Source organism: Epinephelus fuscoguttatus, linkage group LG17 (genome assembly GCF_011397635.1).
Source record: "Epinephelus fuscoguttatus linkage group LG17, E.fuscoguttatus.final_Chr_v1".
In the NCBI taxonomy this organism is placed as follows: domain Eukaryota; kingdom Metazoa; phylum Chordata; class Actinopteri; order Perciformes; family Serranidae; genus Epinephelus; species Epinephelus fuscoguttatus.
This window is the reverse complement of record NC_064768.1, coordinates 13,513,409-13,535,644: the sequence shown is the minus strand read 5'-3', so window position 1 is coordinate 13,535,644 and position 22,236 is coordinate 13,513,409. Positions and strand designations below refer to the sequence as shown.

General features: G+C 39.9%; 1 protein-coding gene across 1 annotated transcript; it reads left to right on the top strand.

Annotated features, from left to right (window-relative positions):
- The first annotated feature begins 1,933 nt into the window (after positions 1-1,933).
- Positions 1,934-18,494, top strand: ak2 (adenylate kinase 2). The gene is made up of 7 exons (XM_049603000.1): positions 1,934-2,130; positions 5,129-5,254; positions 6,329-6,439; positions 8,173-8,267; positions 9,563-9,635; positions 13,272-13,491; positions 18,085-18,494. The coding sequence occupies exons 1-7, from the start codon at positions 2,032-2,034 to the stop codon at positions 18,090-18,092; spliced, it is 732 nt and encodes a 243-aa protein (XP_049458957.1). The 5' UTR covers positions 1,934-2,031; the 3' UTR covers positions 18,093-18,494.
- The last annotated feature ends 3,742 nt before the right edge of the window (positions 18,495-22,236 follow it).

Sequence of the window (22,236 nt, the reverse complement as noted above, 5' to 3'; positions counted from 1 at the left end):
TCCTTCCTGTCAGCCTCAAGAATGGGAAGGGCTTAATAAAGTGTTGCCCATATGCTTTATTTAATTCATCAGGTCACTGAGTGAATGTCTCACTTCTCTTTTGTCCAGACGAAACACATTTTTTATGTTCTGTGACAATAAGGACACAGATAGATGAGGTTTTAGTCTGCTTTATATGTAGCTGAGGGTTGAGTTAAATTTGAGGGTATCACAGAGGAGGTGTTTATAATATAAAATGTGAATTAAAGATACCATTCACTGTGAGCTAATCTTTGGTCTTCATTGGCAACAGTTAGAAATCGCCTTGTACTGACATGGAAATGCTTTGTTACTCAAAAACAAATAATTTCTCCAATAAACAAATAATGTTTCCTTAATACATTTTGGGGGGTTTTATCTGCATCTCATGATTTCATATTAGTAGACAGACTTAGCTCACTAATCAGGTCTTTTCTGAAAAGTCCAGTGTGTTGGATGTAGTGGCAGAGGTGAGGTTGCAGAACTGAAACTCCTATTGTGTGCAAAGCGGTGGCCGAGGCAGAAATCCAAATAGTGTTTGGGTTGTCCATTCTACGCTACTGTAACAAAACTGAAACAACATGGCAGACTCTGTAAGAAGAGGACCTGTTCTGTATGTAGATAGAAACAACTCATTCTACGGTAACGAAAACACAACAATTCTTATTTTCAGGTGATTATACACTAAAGAAAACACAGCTAAACCATTTCTTCCAATAGATGTCTTTAAATCCTACACACTCGACCTTTTTTTTTTTTTTACTTCCATCATCAAGAGTAACTACTTTCATTTAAACTTTGAAGTCAAGATAACTTCTGTAATTTGGTCAATTTCTTTATATTTCTTTATATTGTTCCCTCCAGGGTGCCAAGGGATAATACACCAACTACATACAGTTTTTCTCTGTCGCTTTGGTACTTGTCTTGATTCATCCTCAACATCTACTCAACAATAAATGCATTTCTTGTTGTAACAATTTATACAAACAGCACCACACAATAACCTGCAAAACCCGGTTATGTGTTCAGTGTAATAGTGCACTCTGTCAGTATTTTCTGATGTAAACTATGGCTAAGGTTTTGATAACAATGCACAAGGCCAGACTTTTTCTTTATGGCCTTTATCTGTTCCAACAGTAGGGTACAAAGTCACACATTACTGTATGTGGGAGATTGATTGCAAGAGATCGGACATGATTCACATTTACACCTTTACTGTTTGCACTGCAGTCTGATGACAGACCATGACATTGTGATACAGTCAAGAAAATGACTGAACTCTTTTCCAGCACTGCATAACACACACACACAAAATAAAAACATGTGAGCTATTTTACAAAAGAGGTTGAACACTGGTTTATCTAATGCATCTAAAAAAAATCCAATAGAAATGTGTTGAAAATATGCAGTGAAAGAATGAGAAACTGCTTTTATGATGTGCACAAGTGATCTAGTCAGTGGCGTTTAAACAAGTAGTTTTGATCTGAGAAATGCGCCAAAGTGACTGAGAAAAAATTGGAATATTATATAGATAATAAAAAGACAAAACAAAGTTATTCATAAGTACAAAAGTATATTTATATACAGAAAAAACTAACAATAAATAATAATACAATTAATTATTAATTCGGATAGACAGGAAAACCAAAAAGTAACACCGAAAAAATTCAAGAACACCATGATCAACAATAAAATCACGAATTTATGATTAAAAAATAGTGTACATTTCTTCACATATTCAACATTACGGAGTGAAAGCTTTTTCGGATGTTGCACAATGAGTCGTCACACAAATTTCAACCAATCAACAAACACAATTAGCGCAGATCCCTGACAGAACAGTCTAGCGACCAATCAGAATGCTGTATTTTCCAGTGGGGCGGGGTTTAGCTGTTGAAGCAGAGAGGAGGCGGAAAGGTTTTCCTTTCCTGCCTCAACTTGGCTGAAGTGTCATCAGGACCAGACAGACAGACTTTAATAAAGTTTCTGCCCTGGTGCTCTCCTGGTCCAGACATGGCACCTAGCACGCAGCTGAAGGAGGCGATAGCCGATGTGCAGGAGGGGATCCGTGCCATCCTGCTCGGACCACCCGGAGCCGGGAAGGGGACTCAGGTAGGAGAAGCTAACTGAGCTAGCAGTTAGCCGTTAGCTTGGTAGCGTTCAACGCATGGTCAGCTGTAGTTAGTACAAGCTAATGCTAATGCTAACCTACCTGGCTTTACCTGGCTCCGTCTGTAACTACAACACTCAGGAAAACACAGCTGGAGAGTCTGTTAAGAGGGGTTTTTATTATTCTTAAAAGCGTTCGTCAGTTTCATAATGAAGTTAACTACTATTACAACCTCATTAGTGTCCGGGACAGTTAGAAATATGTCTGTAAGCACACAGTTTTTGTTATGTTTGATGATGAAATTAGCTACTTTAAAACCCTGGTGTCAGAAGTTAGCATCTGTCACCTGTTGTGTTTTGTTAGTATGCCTCTTACACAGAGCAAAGGGTTCGTTGCAGGGGTCCTTCTGAAGATTATTCTTTCTTATCAATGAATAACTTGATTTAGTCAGTTTATAAGAAGTTTGCCATGCTCATCACAGTTAAAAAACTAACGTGATATTTTCTGTTTGGCGAAAGAGCAAAAACCCCACTGTTGTTCACTTTATTGGGATATGAAACAGAGAAAAGAGTGTAAATCCACACTGTCCAAATGCTGCAAAGAGCAAATGTCTGGTTATTTTATTATAAGATTGGATTCAACTTAATGGTCATTGCACGGAGCACTAAGACAAAGATATGCAGTGTAGGAGTAGAACAGAGAGAGGAACAGATGTTCAAAAAGCAGCAAAGTGCAAAGTAATACACAGAAACTTCATAGAAATATAGGAAACGGTAGATATAAATATACTAAAATATCTACCAGTATGACCGTGAGCAGAAGTTACCAAAATAAAAATTGCAGGTATAAGTATAGACTCTAGTGCAATAATAATTATAACAAAAGTTATCTTCATTTATATATCACTTCTCAAAAACAAATTTACAAAGTGCTTCAAAGACACAAAAATAGAAAACACATGGTGCAATAACAAATTGGAATAAATGATCAATCAATGCAGCCAAGAAATAGAGACAAAGATAAAGACAATGAATAGAAAGGATTAAACAAAGGAATGAAAGCATATAACACAAAGAAAAACCCCTCTTAAAAGCTATTTTATTGAAATTGGTTTTTAAAAGAGGACACTGATGTAGCTTGTCTGTTTCACAATGGAAGTTTTTTTCACAATTGTGTAGCCCTTATGACAAATGCCCTACTACCCTCTGTCTCAAGCCTGGCACTGGAGACCAAGATCTGGTGTAAGGGGTGAGAAGGTTGATGATGTAAGAAGGGGCAAGAATTGTTGCTTGTTTTAAAAGCGAACATTTTAATATTAATTCTGGACACCATGAGTAATCAGTGCAATGAGGTGAGAATAGGGAATATTTGAGTTCTTGTAAGAACCCTAGCTGTGGTGTTTTGGACAAGTCGGAGGCAGTTGATTGATTTTTGTGTCAGACCTTGAGATAATGAGTTACAGTAATCTAAATACCTGAAGACAAAAGCATTGGTGTTACTGTGAACTGAACTGTGTTTTATCGATTCAGTCAATTTAATCAACCATCACAAAGTAGGCAACAGTTTTAACAGTCTTTGTTCAATTCTTCACCTCAGTTATCAAGTGAAAATTCTTTTCACCAGTTCTCCATCATTGTAAATTGAATATCTCTTGTGTTGTAGACTGTTGGCGTGACCTAACAACGCAATTTTTGGCCCCTGGAAAATTCTGATGGGTATTTTCGCTATTTACCACATTTAATCACCTAAATTTTTGAGCAAAAATAATGAACAGATTATTGATAATGAAAGTAAACATTAATTGCATTCCTGTTTATCGTAAGAAACTCTTCCTCTGCTGCTGTCAGTCAGCTAGGCGGAGAATCTGACTATGATTTAGATGTATAGTTGTACTGGCGTGTAGTTTCACAGCAATATGAATGTAAAAATACATAAATACAAAAGAAAGTGGGGTGAAAGTTAACCAGAATCTGTTCTGGTCAGACCAGTGCTTCAGGAACACCTAGATCAGCTGGTTCTCTAACTAAAGGCTAAATGGGAATGTTCCATTATGTGTTTAATGTTGGTATATACAGTATGTTGTGTAATTTTCCAAACATATTGGCAAATGTTAACATGCATTTTTATTAGACTAATGTTCTATCCAAAAAAAATCACCAAAATATCTACTAAAGACAGTCACAGTACAAGCAGCACAGTGGAGATAATTATAGAGTAAGTCCCTCTTTAAAACATGGTTGTCTTTTGCCTGTTAGAATACAGTTTCATGGTTACATAATTCAGGTTGATGATTTGTTTTGTAACTTTGTAGGAGACAGAAACCTGAAGTGTTGCCACAAAAAAAAGTCACAGTGATCTCCTTGAGTTCTGTCGTGTGACATCGCCACATGGTGAAATCCTCTCAGAGTGGTCACACGTGTGTTGAAGTGCACATCCACACGTGTCCTGGCATTACCTCTGTGTGTTCAGACTCCTGTTTCTTTAACACATGTTGTGTTGTGATCTGGCTTGAGTCATCTGTTCTTAGTGAAGTGCTCTTAGGATTTATTTGATGTGTGGATTCTTGTATTGAGAGCTGAAACTAGTGTGGCAGCCAGTGTGGCAGGTGGACAATAAAGTTAGTTTCCAGCCCTGGACAGTCAGTCATGTAATGTGAACAAAGGAACAAAGCTTTGACCTAATTAGTAGAGAGAAGATGTTCCTCATATCTAACTGACTTATCAGTTGAGTAATATATAAGATAACTTTGAATTTTCTGGAGAGGTTGCTTGGCTTAGTTATAAATCCCTGCTTCTGAAAACTTTTTGGTCTCATAGCCAGATTTACTGCAAACTGCTTCCATGTTTCTAACAGCCAACAATGCAGGTGGTTGGCTCTCTGACAGATCAGTGGGTAGAACAAAGTTAGGATCCACAGCCAAACTCTTTCTTCGTCTGTCTGGTCAGTGGTGATCATTTAAAACTTTAATAATTCATTAATCTGTCTCTTTTCTCCCTGCAGGCCCCTCGGCTAGCAGAGCAGTACTGTGTTTGCCACCTGGCCACCGGAGACATGTTGAGGGCCATGGTGGCTTCAGGCTCGGAGCTCGGCAAGAGGCTCAAGGAGACCATGGATGCTGGCAAACTGGTAACGTTTCTGCTCATCTGCTTCTCATGACCTCTGTGTGTATTTTTCTGTCTCTGCCCCTGCAGCACTCTCTGAGGTTCCATGTTGACGTTAGAGCTCCTAACGTTCGGTCCCACATGACTACATGTCTCCTGTTTTATTTGTCTTCAGTGACATTTACAGCTAAAATGCCTTAAGTACAACCATGCAGTGCAACAAGTGTCAGACAGCATACCAGGTTTTTCCCAAGAATTTTCCATTCCTTTAAGTTGGAGCTCAGCCATATACGGAGTAATACTCTCAACAGTGACAAGTAATTGACTTACCCCCTTTTTAACCCCCTCGAACCCAGTCAGGAAGCAAACGTGTCAGACTGCATCATCGTCTCTAAAAGTTTCTGCCCATCCAGACTAAAACACAACCTCAAACAACAAATTAAAACAGGGTCAGACTTGACGTTGACACCATTTTCAAAGAACACCGTTTTAGGGGTTCCAAAATGGCAGAGAAGTGTGGATGCTAGGCGTTAGCATAGCAATAGTTACGTGTTTTAAAATGAAAGCATGTTAGTGTGGATGTAGCCTGAGCATACATGCATTTGATTTTAAGAACTCTCATTCCTACTTCATGTTTTGACGAAATTTTGACATCTCTTCTGATATGAGAATAATTACGTGTTGCCTTTTGGCACCTTTCATAACATTTCTAATCTCATTGTGTGTGGTGCTGTGTATTTGTGTGTACATCAAGAACTCTGTGTATGTGTGTGTGTGTGTGTGTGTCTTTATGCAACTGTTGCATAACTCTCTGTTGCCTCCTCCGTGTCTCAGCATGAGACTGATTTTCTCACAGCTGTTTGTCGCTGTGTTTGCTGATGTTTTTGAGCATCCGCTGCATGAAAGAATCTGTTTTCTGTTCTCTATACAAAATGTCTCCTATTTAATCACTGTGAAGAAATCACATGTCTCTGAAACAGTTGAACACTGTCAGCATGTTGTTTTCTGGCTCTTGTGCAGAGCTGTTGCTGTGCAGGATACGGCAGATTACAGTGTGAATAACTGGATGAGGGAATGATTACGTTTTATTCACTGACAGGTCAGTGATGAGATGGTTGTGGAGCTCATCGAGAAGAACTTGGACACACCAGCCTGCAGGAACGGCTTCCTGTTGGACGGATTCCCTCGCACAGTCAAACAAGCTGAGATGGTGAGGATTTAATTTGACGCGGTCACTTTTTGCTACTATTAAATGAGTTCAAGGAGAGTTTGGCCTTTTGGAAAATAGGTAATTCTTCCCAGACAAACAAACAGGAAATCACTGTGTCCAGAGGGAAATAGATCCAGTATATAACTCCATGTAAAACCACAAGTTGTTGTTTTTGGTTTGTGTACAGACTAAACAAACAAGATGCAACATGTTATCATCATGAGTTTTAGAGATTCTGTTAGGTGTCTTACGGACAGAGCCAGGCTAGCTATTCCATCCTGTCTGTAGTCTTTGTGCTAAGCTTAGTTAATTCCTGGCTCTAGCTCGGTACTCAGTCCACATGAGAGTGATATCGATCGTCTCATCTTACTCTCTACAAGGAAGTAAATAGTTCCATTTCTTAAACTGTCAAGCTAATCCTTTAAGACTGTGCAGTGATTACTTTACTGTCACTGTTCACAATAACAGCACAGCTTAGGGAGAAGCTACTCGGATGTATCACTTTGTATGTTTTTCCTGTTACATCAAACAAGAAAGCTGCATTTTTTACTTCAAGGTTCTGTATGCGACATTCAGAACATTATATAGCAGCAAACCACTATTTGCTATGTAAAGCTATAGTGGAGTAATGGCGTCCTGTGCAGAGAATAAAGTCACGCTCCCTCTATATGTGTTGTTATCTGAGCTTCTCTGTGGTTTGCTCTGGTAAGGTGGTACGGCTGAGAATGCATGCTAGTGCATGTTTGTATCAGAGTCCTACATGGGTCTGTTTTCAAGTTCACCTCCCAAACTGGAAACTGCGATATGCAATGCAGCAGATGCCCCACCTACCACACATATAACAAGTTAGTTCTGCAACCCAACGTGCCAACACAAGACCCATGGCCTGACACAAAACTACAAATCCTGTAATAACTATGAGCTGCTCAAATAGTGTGTTTAAAGTGGTCATTTTGGGACATTTTATACACGTGAAGCTAAGATAATGTATTTTAAATCTAAATGAATTCAGGAAATACAATTTAATTGACTACTCTTTGGATTGAGCAGCACATCTCCACAGTTAACTTGCCTGTTATTAACACATCTGATTGAGACGACTCTCGTATTCCAGCTAATGCAGAAGACAGAGCTGACACACAAAGTCAACAGTCGGAGGATTAAAAACATTAAAATATTAAATTAAATTTGTTAATGTTTTTTTTTTTTTTTTTAAGAAATGTATATTCATCTTCTAACACTTTGGTTTATTTCAACCCATCTCCTATCGTCCTAAATTTGGTTCAAGTGACTAGTGACATACAGATAATAGTTAGTATGTTAGCCTAGATACAGCCGTAGCGTCAGACCTGTTAAAACTTAATTGAACAGGCATCCTTTCAAGTGCAAAGTTAGTCCACTAAACAAGCTTTTTTTTTTTTCACAAAGACCGCCTCATATCGTTAGGATAAATGTCAGAGAACATATAGAAAACGACATGTAAACGTGTTGTCTTACCTTACCGGTGTGGTGCAGCTAAAGTATGATCTTATAATATGTTGCAAATTAAGGCTCCATTTTCCCTTTAAGTAAGAAGGAAAGTGTGATGTTGCTGATGAAAGCTTATGTTTTTATTTAGTCTGAGTCATTATATCAGAAAAAAGTTAGAGGACAAGAAAGGATGAGTGTTTTTATACTGAACATTAGATATCAGTCGTGTCTTTGTTTGATCCCTCTGTGTTTGTCTCTTGCAGCTGGACAACTTGTTGGACAAGAGACACGAGCAGCTGGACTCTGTGATCGAGTTCGCTGTTGATGACTCTCTGTTGGTCCGCAGGATCTGTGGCAGGTAGGAGAGAGAATTAATTATTCAAGACCAGAGAAAAGGATCCAATCTGTTTTATTTCCCAGCCACAACAGAGGTTTTTAAGTTCTCAGGATGGTGCTTTTTCCTTTTTGCTTCGAGGCTCCTCATTCTGTCTGCATGTTAAATCCACCCGGGCAGGTAGATTGATTCATGTGAGCAGAAGAGTCTGGGAAAGTGAGATAATGCTGGAGAGAAGTGGAGCGGGAAAGCATGCGATTAACAAAGAAGGTGGCCTTAGGGGGTTTGAGAGCATCCTGCAGCTGGAAGGTCGCTGGTTGAATCCTTGAAAGTGGACAAGTCTGTCCCCGGTGATTTGGACTGAGTGTTACAGCTGCTCAGAAATGCTGCTCTTTATGAGTCTCCAAAGCGACACCAATGAAGCTGCAATTCATTAGTGACATATTCATTTTTTCATTTTATTCATTAGGAATATAAAGCAATAAACTCATAATCTATGAGTCCTAGCATTGTGTTTAGGTTAAATACATTAATTCATTAAAATCTGAAACATCAGCTGGCCTTTCCTCTTTGTCTCGGTTCTGCCACTAGTGAAAAAAAAAAGCCACAACCAATAGTAACCACTGCACAGCCCGCAGGTAGTCCCTACATCAGTAAGCTTACAGCACTACTGATAAATGCCACTGTGCCAGTTCCTGTTCTGACCTGACACAGATTCATTTACGTAAGCTCTACAGGTTGAGGCCTGCAGAGAAAGTTTTATGATTCAATTAAACTGTCTTGTTGTTTCCTGGTGAGCTTCCAGCTCTTCTGCCTCCACTGTGCAAAAAATGGTTATTTACATAACTGCTTTGAAACAGTTTAATTTAACACGCTGCGCTCTGATTTGAAGCTGACCCACACATTGCACAGACAGACGTGCTCTCGGAGACCTTCACATGTTGGCGCTTTCAGAAATTGTGTGTTCTGAAATCTTTTGTTAGTGTTTGTTATTACAGCACACAGTTTGTCCTCCTTTCCTCACAATAACCACTCGATGTTATACATGCGCCACATTGAATAAAAGAAACAGTTTGCAAAGAGCCATCTTTCTGTCGACGGGGGTCCTTTTGTGAGGAGGAGGAGGCCGGCTGCTGCCTTTTCAAGTCCAAGTAGGACAAGGGCAGCATGTGGGATGTGAAAAGGACAGTTAAGTAGTTAGTGAGTCACTGTGGCTGTCTAACCCTCATCTGTCTTCCTCTGCTCTCACTCTGATTTCTTTTCCGTCCTTGTCCTTTCCTCCTCCTCCTCATCTCACCGTCTCCCCTCCATTTCCCCAGACTAATTCATCAGCCAAGTGGCCGCTCCTACCACGAGGAGTTCAACCCCCCCAAAGAGCCCATGAAGGATGACGTAAGTAGTTTCACTACCAACCCACTTAGAAACCACTTTTGGCTAAACTGCCACCTACCTAAACTCAATGCCAAGCTAGAAATCTGTGACAATCAGCCAGCTTCAGACTGAAGTGCTTTGACGCAAACTGAATGTATAAAATGTTCGGTAGTTGCTAATTAAATTCATGGAGATGTTTCTGGTCAAAAGCCATGATCATTAAATCTTATTAAATCTGGATACCTCACAAAGAAGCAGATGTACATGAAGAGACTCAGAGTTAGAGAAGGCGTCTTTTTAATGTTTTGTTGTGTTCTCTCCTTGAGAGAAGATTTCTGTTTGGTGGTGGCGTTCCGTGGAGAGAGACAATTTGGCCTTGAAGTGGGAGGTTGATTGATTTATTGATGAGACTAAAAGTTTTTACAAGGTGACAATGAATGAGGGTTTCCAGCAGTTTTTCAAATGCCAATGCCAGAAGAAATGTTACACTTTTATCAAATTAAGCACAGCGAAGGTCAAATATTAAAGTTGTTGTTTAGATGTTTGTCGACAGACTCAATTTATTACTGGGTGTGTCCATGGCACTGATGTCATTTATTGGGTACTTAAAAAGTAACAATTCTAAATTATTTACCAGATGACCTGCCAGAAAGGGGAAGTAGTACCTTTTTAGTGACCGAGTTTGTCGCCGTCATCGTGACCATCCCCATTTACCGACAATAATATCCCTGTGGACATTATCATGTGCCAGTTTGGTAGATATTGCCCAACCTCAGTAGCTAACATAGGAATGTTGCTGGATCTGTTTCAGGATAGAGTTCTGTGCTGGTCATTGCACCACCATTAAAATGGGACCCTTAGGGGTCGTGACCATCTAGTGTCCATCTAAGCATTTTTTTTTCCCTCGACCAAAAACACCAGGGCCTGTATTCACAAAGAATCCTAAGACTAAAAGTAGCTCTTAGTGATGTCATTCTAAGAAAAATCTAAGAATTCCTCGAATTCTAAGATTTTTATTAGAATTTTCCCTTGGTAAGATAAAAGTTATTCACAAAGCATCTTAGGCCTTAAGAGAGCTCCTAAGGTGAAAAACTGTTAAGAGGAGGGAGGAGGACTTTTAAGAAGCCCAAGAGTGTCTTAAACAGAGAAGATGGCGGAAAGACAGAGAGGAAGGAGAGATATTCTCCGTATATTGAACGACAGTGATTTAATAAGACGTGATTGTGCTGGGATAATGTTTGTGGTTGACCTCATCAGGGATAAGCTTACTTTTCCCACCCAGCGTAGTAACGCAACAACGCCTGCTTTGGATTGCAGCACGTATCAGTGCTTCTCACACTCATCGCTTGTGTGTAAAAGGAGAGGGAACGACGCATTGATTTGTCGGGCAATGCACTCCCAAGTCTGCCTCTTCCCTTGTGCCGTGATCCCGGGACCGAATTTCCCTCTTAAAAATCCTTTGTTCTCCTCCATGAGCTGTGCCAACAGCAGGCACTGCTCTTCTGTCCAGTTCGGCTTTCTCGTTCTTTTTTTTTCCCATTTCATTCGTTGTTTTGGTCATTCTGCCAAATCAGACCGCTTTTTACAAGGAGGCCAGCAATCACAGTAATTGCTGACAGCTGAGTCTGCTTCCACCATTAATATCAAATAGATTAAGTAGTAAAATTACCAGCATGGCGAGTAAACATAACAATAAGCAAATCAATAATCGGCATGTGAATGAGGTACGTTCAGACATTTTGAAGCTGTGTAATAATTAATTTAATTTTGCTGAGTTTCGTCATCATGACATAAAATTATTTTCACGATTACACATTTCTTAATACAGTCTAAGTTCTATGATTGGTTGATTTCAATGTCCACTCATTACTAGGAGTGCATTTGTTTTTGTTTTGTTTTTTTCTTTTTTCCTTTTTGTAACAACCAATCACAGCTTTTAGAAGACTGCGTCATACCTAGCAATGGGGTCAACTACACCTCCTCACTAAGATAAACGTTTCTGTCCCCTCCTTGCTCAGAGGTGCTCTCAGAAACTTCCTGAATCACTCTTAAGCTAAGATTCCTTGCTAGGAATTTTTAGGTTAAGTTAGGAGCTCTCTGAGAGGACTCTGAGAATCTTTGTGAATACGGGCCCAGGTGTTCCTTAGGAAACACTCAGCTGAGAGGGTTTTAGAGTGCTTTGCAGGCGCAGCGTTTTTCCACCTGAGATGCTTTGCTTGTGTCTGGTTGCTATGAGACAGAATATCCACGGAAGTAAAAATGTTGGCGCGAGGTAGAGTAGCAGCTCTGAATGAAGGGAAGGCTGAAGCATGTAGGGAGAGAGGACAGACCCGCTGCTCTGTGTGAGTTCATTAGAGGAATAATATTAATATTTATACAGTGTATGAATACCTTTCTCCTCCATCGTTGTTGTTGTTGTTCAGCATTTGTATATGTAAGATGTGACAGTTGTTATTTGTCCCGCCCTTCCACTGTAATTGATCTGCTGGGTAAAAAGTGATAGTGAGAAGTGTAGTGTTTTACTCAAAATTTAACATTTTTTACTTTCAGTTCTTGGCGCTGAGAAAAATGTCAAGTGTGCAGCGCTCAGCACCTCGACATGCTGCAGGCCTTTGTTACATATCGTGAATATGTAGGGCTCCCCATTGCAAAGAATTAAAGAAATACACTGGCCTCAGGAAACTCTTAAGCGGACATGGCCCCTTAATGTAAAGGATGAACTGACCTAAATTTTTTCAACTCAGATATTTAAACTCAGAGTATCTGCTGATGGAGCACAGATCAGATACCAGTGCCCTCTTTTTCCCAAAAGTAAAACTCTGTGCAACTACTATGAATCATATATTAAAGTGAACAAATATTGTAATGGTCATAGATGGTCATGGTCATGATATCTTGGCCATACGGATCAGATTTATATGCGGGATATACATGGCAAGGTTTGGTGCCAATTAGAGATGATTGATTACACCATTACCTGTATCTGCACCTGTTCAGTGAACTTAATTACCTCCCTAAAACTGTAAATGTATCTGTATTTGGAATGGGTAGTGTTGCAAGTGGAAATGGTGGAACCTAACTAGAAGTTATTATGAGCAAGAAGTTGCTATATTTATTATTAATTATAAAAGTATTTACAGAACAATTTCAGGATCGAGCTTCAGATCATTTTTGCTACCCAGTTGTGGATTTTCCTTCATCACTAGTATGGATCTGGACTCATTTTACTAAGATGATACTCGTACCATAAAAAGTACATTATTTGTACGGAATACTTGTTTCATCTGAATCTTTGGCTCAACCCAAGTGCAGATCACTCTTAGTGTCTCTTTCACTCTTAGTGTACATGTGTGGGTCATTTTCAAACAAAGCACCACGCAGCGACACACAATCCCTCTGACATAGGAAGAAGGCTGTGATTTCCAAAAGCTCCTGTTTTGTTGTCGAACACAAAGACGACTTTCAGTTGAGCACAAAGTGAGCAAGGCAAAGTGAGAGGGATTCAATGACACTTATTAGGTTGCTGCATGAAACCAGAAGAGCACTGACCTGATTGTAGACATGAGTTAAGACTGAGATGGTAAAACCTGTACAACAACGCTTTGTCTGTTTTCTTTTTTGTCCCTTTCATCTGTTTTCTCTCTTGTCTGCACACAGCTGACAGGCGAGCCACTCATCCGCCGCAGCGACGACAATGAGAAGACGTTGAAGTCCCGTCTGGAAGCTTACCATCGGCAGACTGTCCCTCTGGTGAACTACTACAAAGCCAAGGGCCTGCACACAGCTGTCAACGCTGCCCTGAGCCCAAGCGTCGTCTTTGCCTCCATCGTAGCTGCCTTCTCCGCTGCCACGGAAATCCCCGCCCGTGCTGTCGCCTGTAAAGACCAAGTGTTCTTCATTTAAAAACCCCTTTCCATCCTTCCCGTATCCTCTCCAATGCTTTCCCCTTCAGTGGTGGTGATTATACAAGAGTTGATCAAATGTCACAGCGGCAACAAAATGTAACTTCGCAACATGTAACCGTGGAAGATGGAGACTCGATATATCGTCACTTGAAGAAAATCAGAGTGTTTCACCAGTGTGATCCCTGTTGTAGAAACAGAAAGGATTTAAAGATGTATTTTTGCTACTCTTCATCACAAAGCCTGAAAGAGAACACCTGATCAATACCCACAAAACAAACTGCCGCTTATCACTACGCTACTGCTTCTGCCTTTCATGCAGTGTAGAAATAAGAGTTAATGTTTTGACATTTAGTAGAGCAGAATGCCACGCACGTTTCTAGAGATGCTTTTCACCAGAAGCTGTTTGGAAATATTGACGTTTGTTGCATATTGTTTGCCTTCGCTGGACAAGTTCGCTCTTGTTTAATCGATGACTTTGCCCTTTTCTCTTCCTTAGTCTCTGATTCTCTTGCACGTACTGTAGATCTCCTGTTTTTTTCCTATCAGCTGCATTGCCTTCTCTTTCAATCGCTTAAAGGTGAAAACACATCACAGGCATCAGACACACATGGTCCAACCTGCTAGTCATTTTCAGTGGCCTGTAACATTCCTTACCTGGTTTTAATTTTTTTCACTGAGAGACAACCAGAGCTATTGGTTTTTATTAGGTGTCGTTAAACTGAAAGAACAGTTTTTAGGACCAAGATTAAAAGGCGTGACAAAGGCAGGGTATCGCTTTTATTGCTGCCATCTCCAGAGCTGCTCTCCTCTGCGAACAGTCAGTTCAATGTCTGCCCAGTTAGCACAAGCTTGCACAACAGCAGCACCAAAACGGCACGATTCTGGCTTGTACTTCATGAATAACAGTTAGGTAACGTTAGCCTTGTGATGCTAACAGTTAACTAGGCACGTCACTGTGCGTGCAGCCAGGCGGACTCTTACAACTGTCCGTTGCTCAGAGCTTACGCTCAGCAGCAGCAGCTACAATCCATACAGTTTGTAGTGTGGTGAAGTGTAATGCAGTGTATTTGATGGAGTCTGCAAAGCATGCCCATTTGCTACTAAAACATCAGAGAGTATGGCTATACTACACACCAGTCCAGTCATATTATGGGTATAAAATGAAATACTCTGTTGGTATCGGTATCACTTTTAAGTAATACTTCACCCACAAAATGACCATTTGTAAATCAGTCAGTCATGTCATTTGACCTTGAATTCATGTTACCGTGCTATACAAGTGCAGTCCATTTACTGTTTACCATTTTCTTACTTGTACTGCTCTCCCTCTTTTGGACATTTGGAATTTGACTGGTTGACAATTAACTCAGCATTTGATTAATTTAATCAGTATGCACGTCACTATAAAATAGACTTTAATTTTGTTGCAGGGGGCTAGAGCCTGTCCCAGCTGACATTGTCACCAGACTATCACAGAGCTGACACATAGAGAATGACAACCATTCATGCTCACATTCACACCTACGGACAATTTAGAGTCACCAATTAACCTGCATGTCTTTGGACTGTGGGAAGAAGCCGGAGTACTCGGAGAAAACCCATTCTGACACGGGGAGAACACAAGTCCACACATAGGGGCCCGCACTGGCTGGTGTGTTCTAACCTGGATCCTCTTGCTGTAAGGCAACAGTGCTAACCACTGTACCACCGTGCTGCCCTGTATTAATAATATATTATTGTGTAACAGTTACTCAGGCCTTGAATTGGTGAAAAACACATTTTTCTGTCATGCCTCCATGGTGAACGAAGAATCCAAAACTGAGAAAATTCTTAATGAATTGAATTAAAAGGGTTCAGAATTAACATCTGTTAACAAAGTCTCACACAATTCATGCAGTATAATCCAAGTCTCATTTATCTGGTTGTATGCTCAGTACTTCCCAAACACACATATTTTCACTAATACATTGTTATTTAAAACGTCTCAGTACAAACAGTCTCGTGAATTGCTGAGCAGCATGTGTTGGCCGCCTGTACGTTTGAACACTGCTTAAGGAAAGCTCATACGTTACTTGTCGGCAGAAGTGTTTTTTATTCTAATCTTTTGGGAAAAATGCATGTTTGGGAAGCACCAAGCACATGACTGCATAAATGAGGCTTGGATTATGCTTCACAAGTTGTGTGAGAGTTTGGAAATGGGTGTTTTAATATAGTTTTGCTGTCGTTAAATGTGGACCTGCTTTACTTCAGTTCATGAAGAATGTTTGCCTCTTATTTTTGGATTCTTCGTTCGCACAATTCGCATTCAACGTAACACAGTCGGTAACTGATACACAAATGCTCATTTTGGGGGTGATGCATTCTTGTAGAATATGGGTTTTGAGAGCAGTATTGAATTCTGTAATTGAGTCCAGTCTACAGATGGGAGGGACAAGCATAGCAGAACAGAAAGCCCTGGCACCCAATATGCTGAGGTTGATAGTAAACTGCTAGTAGACCTGCTGATAAAGACCCCAGGGAGCAGGAGGTAGTGTCAGATTGTGGCTGACACCCCGTCCCCGGTAGCTGCATCCTTCCTGTTGACCTAAATGGTGTGTGACGTTTGCTCAGCAGCATCACAAGTTTTGGTTGTAACACGCTGCTGTCATTTTCCTCTTAGTGATGTGTGCAACTTTCAGTCTGTCTTCTTTGGAATTTATAATGAGCAAACTATTTCTGAGAAGCTAAATTTCTCGGTTGTTTTGAAATATGGAACACTTATTGAAGTACAAGCACTTTTTTTTTAGATTAACGAGGACCTGTTATGCAAATTTTTACTTCATACTTGTATTTAAGGTTTCTACTTGAACATGTTTATGTGCTTTAATGGCCAAAAAACATTTAATTTTCCTCAGACTGTCTGTGCTGGAACACCTGTGTTCACCCTCTGTCTGAGATGCTCCGTTGCTGTGCCTGTCTCTTTAAGCCCCCATCCCAAAAAGCTAAGTCTGCTCTAATTGGTCAGCGTTTCTGGGACTTGTGTATCTCGGTGTCTTTGCACAGTCATTGCAGCTGGAGAATGACTGTGTAGAAGTATAGCCACACTTTCTCTCGTGAAAAATCACCAATAAAAGCCTCTTCTCACATCGGGACATGTTTCAGCAGGAATATGATCCGAAATTGGGAAGAGATTAGCTACAGAGTTTACATGTTTCCTTGACGTTACATGTGACTACATGTAGTATAGGCTCGCAGTAGCATGTCTGGAGCAGATGACCTCATAAAGAAATCCATCACACATCAATGTCATACTGTAACCACAGTAGAAAAAAAGGTTGGAAACAGGGTATTCAGAATGGTCTAAAGCCTGAGGTTTCACAGGTTTAAGTTTTACATACATTTACCTCATTATTTAGGACTTTGGCCATGTTTAATATGAACATTCTTCATTGTAACATCATGTATGAGACACAGAATACGGAAAAGCATAATAGGTCCCCTTTAAGTTCCCTGTACCTAATGTGAAGTGTGCGTTCTAACATTGAGAAATGTGGTTTGTTTTTTTAATTGTGGTTTTGTTTTTTTTTTTTACATCAGTTCAGAGACCAGTTGGATAAACATACTTTTATTTTTTCCATCGGGGACATTGAAAGTTAAAAATGGAAGTTTTGTGTGCTGACGTCACAGTTTTTGTGAAGTGAACTGCATCAAAGAGAAGAGCTGAAGGACGTTGGTCTCTCAAACCTTCAGGATGAAGTCCTTCTCGGAAATGTTTTGAATTTGGGCTTTTGTTTGTGCTGCTCCCAGAGGTCTCTTTTTACCCTCTTTTTTGTTCAGTAGGTGTGTACTCAGAGTACTTCCTTACTATGTTTAGTTCCAGATATTCTTGATACTTGCATCATGGGAGTTGTGTTAAAAAAAAATCCTGAATTTTGAACAGGAGTAATGTGTTTTTTTGCGCCCCCCCCAAATCCTGTATATCGGCTTCTGAGCACTCCTGTGACATCTGGCTTCGCCCTTGAATCCTCACTTCCTCCTTGACCTATTAGTTTCCTCCTCAGCTCTGCAGACTTGGTGTTTGTGTTCAGTGGAAACATCTTGCATGCAGACTGTGTCACCTGCACTTTCCCTTGAATACTGATGTGTGTATTCTCTCAGGGGTTGCTGTGATGAAAAACAATAGCAGATGTTCAGCAGGCCCTAGCAGGCAGACTTCTGTCTCTTATTCAGCTTGAGACAATTTCATGCTAAATTTCCCTGAATATTCTATCTTGTGCTCAGTGATGCCTTACTTCCTTTTTATTTGTCACTTTTTTGAAAGCTGTGAATGTATAGATTTAAAATTGAAGCCTGACAGCTGTTTGTTTTGTTCAGCCCTAAATGAATGTGACTTTTAAATGTGTACTTTAAAGTGAATGCTGGTGCCCTAATTACTCTCAGAGATGGACAGGGCTAATTTTTTCGTCCATTGGTTTTGACAGGTTCAGCATTTAAATGACCAAAAAAGTGTTATTAGTCATGGCTTCTTTCGTTTTCTCTGTAATTCACCAAAAACTTTCTTCCCATCTCTCTCCTCTCTCTTCCAGCTGGTTGAATGCTGAGCTGCTACATTCCCAACGAGGCGACGGATTGGATTTGGCAAAAGATCTCGGGTGGGTGGACAGGCGAGGGAGGGGGGATCAGAAAATAGAGGGAATGCTTAGACTTTTTATAAGTTAACGCTAATGTTGCGGTGCAGTGGGGCTCGTAGTTGTCATATTCCTCATGTTTATCCTTCTAATAAATATGCTTTCCTACAATCTGCACATTTTGTGCACATTGTGTTCCATTTTTTCGCTGTACTCTCCCACTGCGCAAACTACATGTTTCAGAAAAGCAGCTGTAGATAAATGTTAGAGCCTGTTTACACTTGTAATCAACATTTGTCTGAAAGTGGACAGCTCTCTCTGTTTGTTTACAAGTGACAATAAAAGGCGTCTCCACGTGTCTCAAGGCACCACTTCTGACTGGATCTCACTTTGTGTTAATTAACTTGTGAATCATTTCTCAAGTTAATTGTGGGCTATTGTTATTTTTAACTGGTGGGACAGCCTTAACTATTTAGAAATTAGAAAAAAATCTTTAATTGTAGGCCTGCACATAGTTCATTGTTCCCTTTCAGTCGATTCACTCACTACAACACATATACTATGGGATATCACGCCCATCGTAATGCCTGATGCCTTTTAAGGCAGGTGACCTGTAGTGATGTATGTGAAGGCTATGTGATGTACGGCAACAGCTATGGCTGGAAGCAATATGTTGGATTGTGTGTCCCTTCATCTTATTCTTGTGAATGTGATATCTCAAGAACACCCTGAGGTGATTGCTTCAAATTTGGCAGAAACCACCACTTGGACTCAACGAAGTGCTTAGATTTTGGTGGTCAAAGGTCACTGTGACCTATACACTTATTTTGACAAAATTTCACACATGTCTAATAGGATAAAATGATGACATGACATTTTATATTCAAAGGTTCAAAGGTCAGCTACACTCTGACATCACAATGTTCTGCAAATACTTTTTCCTGGCTATTACTAAAGAAGTGGGGGAGACATTTGGTCAGATACTGAATTGGTGACTCCAATCTTGAAACTGTTCTGATCGTTAGGATCTTCTGTGCTGCCATGTCACAGTATTTGTAGCTTCTTTACAGTAATATCCATATTTGAAGCTGTCACGCTACATATGAGTCTGGAGAGACACGGATGTGAACTGTAACTCCACTGGTTGGTGGAATCATGCAACCGCGAGGTGGTAATCTAGTTCACATAAAATCTGAAAAGTAACTAAAGCTGTTAAATAAGTTGGCTAAATTATATGCTTCTAAAACATTGTGAGATATCAAGCAGCCAAATATAGGAATACTCAAAGTAGAAGCAGACCTACCTGAAAGGATTAGGACTGTATTCCCAAACATTCTGAGGACAGTTAAGTTCCTAATTTAGCCTTAAAATTTCTATCCAGGAGTCAGGGAGCCAGGAGAGGTTTTGGAATGTTATTAAACAGTTCTGAGGTGTGGTTGACTCTGTTGCAAGGTACAATGCGTTCTTTTAAAAGGTATGATTGGTTGTCCTTTTGTGAGCCTGCGAGGTGTGGACGCCCAGTGGAAATGAAACAGACTCCATCACAATATGAAACTGAAATTATTAGTTTGATCACTGCTGATCAAAAGTTGAGACAAAGCCAAGTCAACACTGTTTCACTGTTGCATTTTTCCACTTGCCAAATATCTTAGTGTTGTGATCACTTTATTTCTGGCGTTATTGTGTCATTATGTTGGCTTGGATATGAGCATGCATCTCTAATTAGATAGGCCACAAACATTTCCCCTGCAAGGTCTTATCTCTAGCATTTCATTATTTCACCCTCATTCAGCATGTGGAGAATATCTGTCCTACCTCTCTGTCTTTCTTTCATCTCTTCTTAAAAAACTCTTAAGCATCTTAAAACTCCTCCTCTCTACTCTTGATGCTTTTCACCTTAGGAGCTCTTTAAAGAGCTAAGATGCTTTGTAAATAGCTTATTTTTACCAGGACCTAGTCTTAACTTTAAGAGGAAATTCATAGAAAATAATTCCAAGAATTTCATCACTAGGGGCAACTCTTTGTACTAAGAAGCTTTGTGAATATGGATCTAGCCCTTTTATGCATGATTTTTTTCTTGAGTGTTTTATTCCTCTTCGGGCATGAAAAAGTAAATTATGAAGTTCATTTTTTAACAGTTCTACATGTCCACTCAGTTAGACAGCATGCGTTTAAGTTTTCAACTGAAGAAATACAAGCCAGTTTTAAAAATGCTATATCTCATGTGGAACTATAAAAAATATATTTTAATGCTGTTAAAGTAGTGAGGTCACATATACGTTCATATACTGTTCAATGCCATGCAAAAGCATTGAACTCTGCTCCTGACTCCTCAGCATCTCCTCTCTCTCTTTCTACTCCTCCGTCCTGTCCTCTTCACCCCCCCCCCCCCCACCTCCTCTTAGTGAACGATATCATTTTTTTCGATGAACATTTTCTGCAAAAATATCGTCAAAATATTGTTTCTGTTACAAAAACTGTAAATAAAATGAATACCTGGAAGATTTAGCGACAGTATTACTCCTTAAATATTACTTGATATTAAAAAAAAAAAAAAAATAAAAAAAAAAATATATATATATATATATATATATATATATATATATATATATATATATATATATATATATTTACCAGGGTCTCCTATTATTGAAGGATTGGCAAGATATTCTTGAGCTGCACAACATTTCTTGCATTCTGTCGGCCATCTTGGTTTTGAGAGATTTGGGTTGCACTGACAGCACCTGCCCAATGGGTGGCAGTGTATAGCATGACGCACAAGGGTCCACTCTAGTGCCTTAAATGCAATTATAGCATCAAAACCCATGCATATACAATTAAATGGCTTTTAAATATCTGTCCACTGTAGTGACCACTATACATGAAAGGGCTAGTTTGTAGGATTTAGTGGTATCTAGCAGATTGATTACAACCAACTGAAACGTCTCCAGTGTGTCAAACAGAGAAAAACCTTTGACTGTATCAAAAGAAGGACCTAGCCACAGTGACATCATCCAATGGTTTGTGAACTCCGGTTCTGAAGTCTCGAGTTCGGCATTACAGCTGTTGCCATCTTGTTTTTTTTGGAGCCAGGAGTGACCATATTTGGGCAGAGACTGGCACTGTGGAGGAGTGAGGGGTGGAGTCAAGGACACTATAAGCAAACTGCCTGTCAGTGAAAGCATACCAGGCTGTAGACATGTTTATTTCTGCTGTAAAGTTGGGCATTTTAACATTAGGTCCATACGGAATGACCAAGCAGCAACCTCCGGGGCTGAAAAATAAAGCCAATACAAAAGTGCCAAAAACTGCAGCTTCTCTCATGGCCACCTGAGCCTGGCACCAAGAGTGAGTCTCCATAGGTCCACCTTTACAGCAGAAATAAACATGTTTACAACCTGGTACAAAAAACTGTTTTAGTCTCCATGGATAATTTCACTGTTAATGACAATTGTATGGTGGGTGAATTTTTATAAGACTGAATTGTTTACATTTTATTAAGGCTTGAAGTAACGCATATTTAAGGGCGGGCTGCTTTAAATGACAGACTGTCTGCTGATAGTGTCCTCTGCTTCTCAGTAAGATCCACCCTTTGCTCCTCCACAGCTCCACCCTCTCATCCAAATATGGTCACTTCTGGCTCCAGAAATCCAAGATGGCGACAGACGTAATGCCAGACTCAAGACTTAAAAACGGGAGTCCAAAGACCAATGGGTGACATCACTTTAGCTATGTCTATTATTTTTTATAGTCTATGAGGATTTACTCACTGTTAGAGCCAGCCTCAAGTGGCCATTAGAGGAACTGCAGTTTATGGCACCTCCACGTCAGCTTCATTTTTTAGTCCTGGAGGTTACTACTTGGCAAAAATATGAACGACTCTATGTAGAGCTTGTGTTGGTTTGACTGTTCTGGGCTACTGTAGAACAATGTCGGACTCTGTAGGTATAAACAGCAAATTCTAAGATAACAAAAGCACTATTTTTATTGTCAAGTGATTATACTCTAAGGAAAACATAGTTATGAATATTATATACCATTTCTGCCATTATGTTCCCCTAAATCCTACAAAGAGGACCTTTAACGTCATGCTTGAGTAGGCTAACCTAC

Excerpts from the sequence above, each read along its gene's own strand:
- ak2 (XM_049603000.1), top strand. The coding sequence starts at position 2,032 with ATGGCACCTAGCACGCAGCTGAAGGAGGCGATAGCCGATGTGCAGGAG. Across the intron at positions 5,255-6,328 it reads CCATGGATGCTGGCAAACTG|GTCAGTGATGAGATGGTTGT; the intron begins GTAACGTTTCTG and ends ATTCACTGACAG. Across the intron at positions 8,268-9,562 it reads GTCCGCAGGATCTGTGGCAG|ACTAATTCATCAGCCAAGTG; the intron begins GTAGGAGAGAGA and ends CCATTTCCCCAG.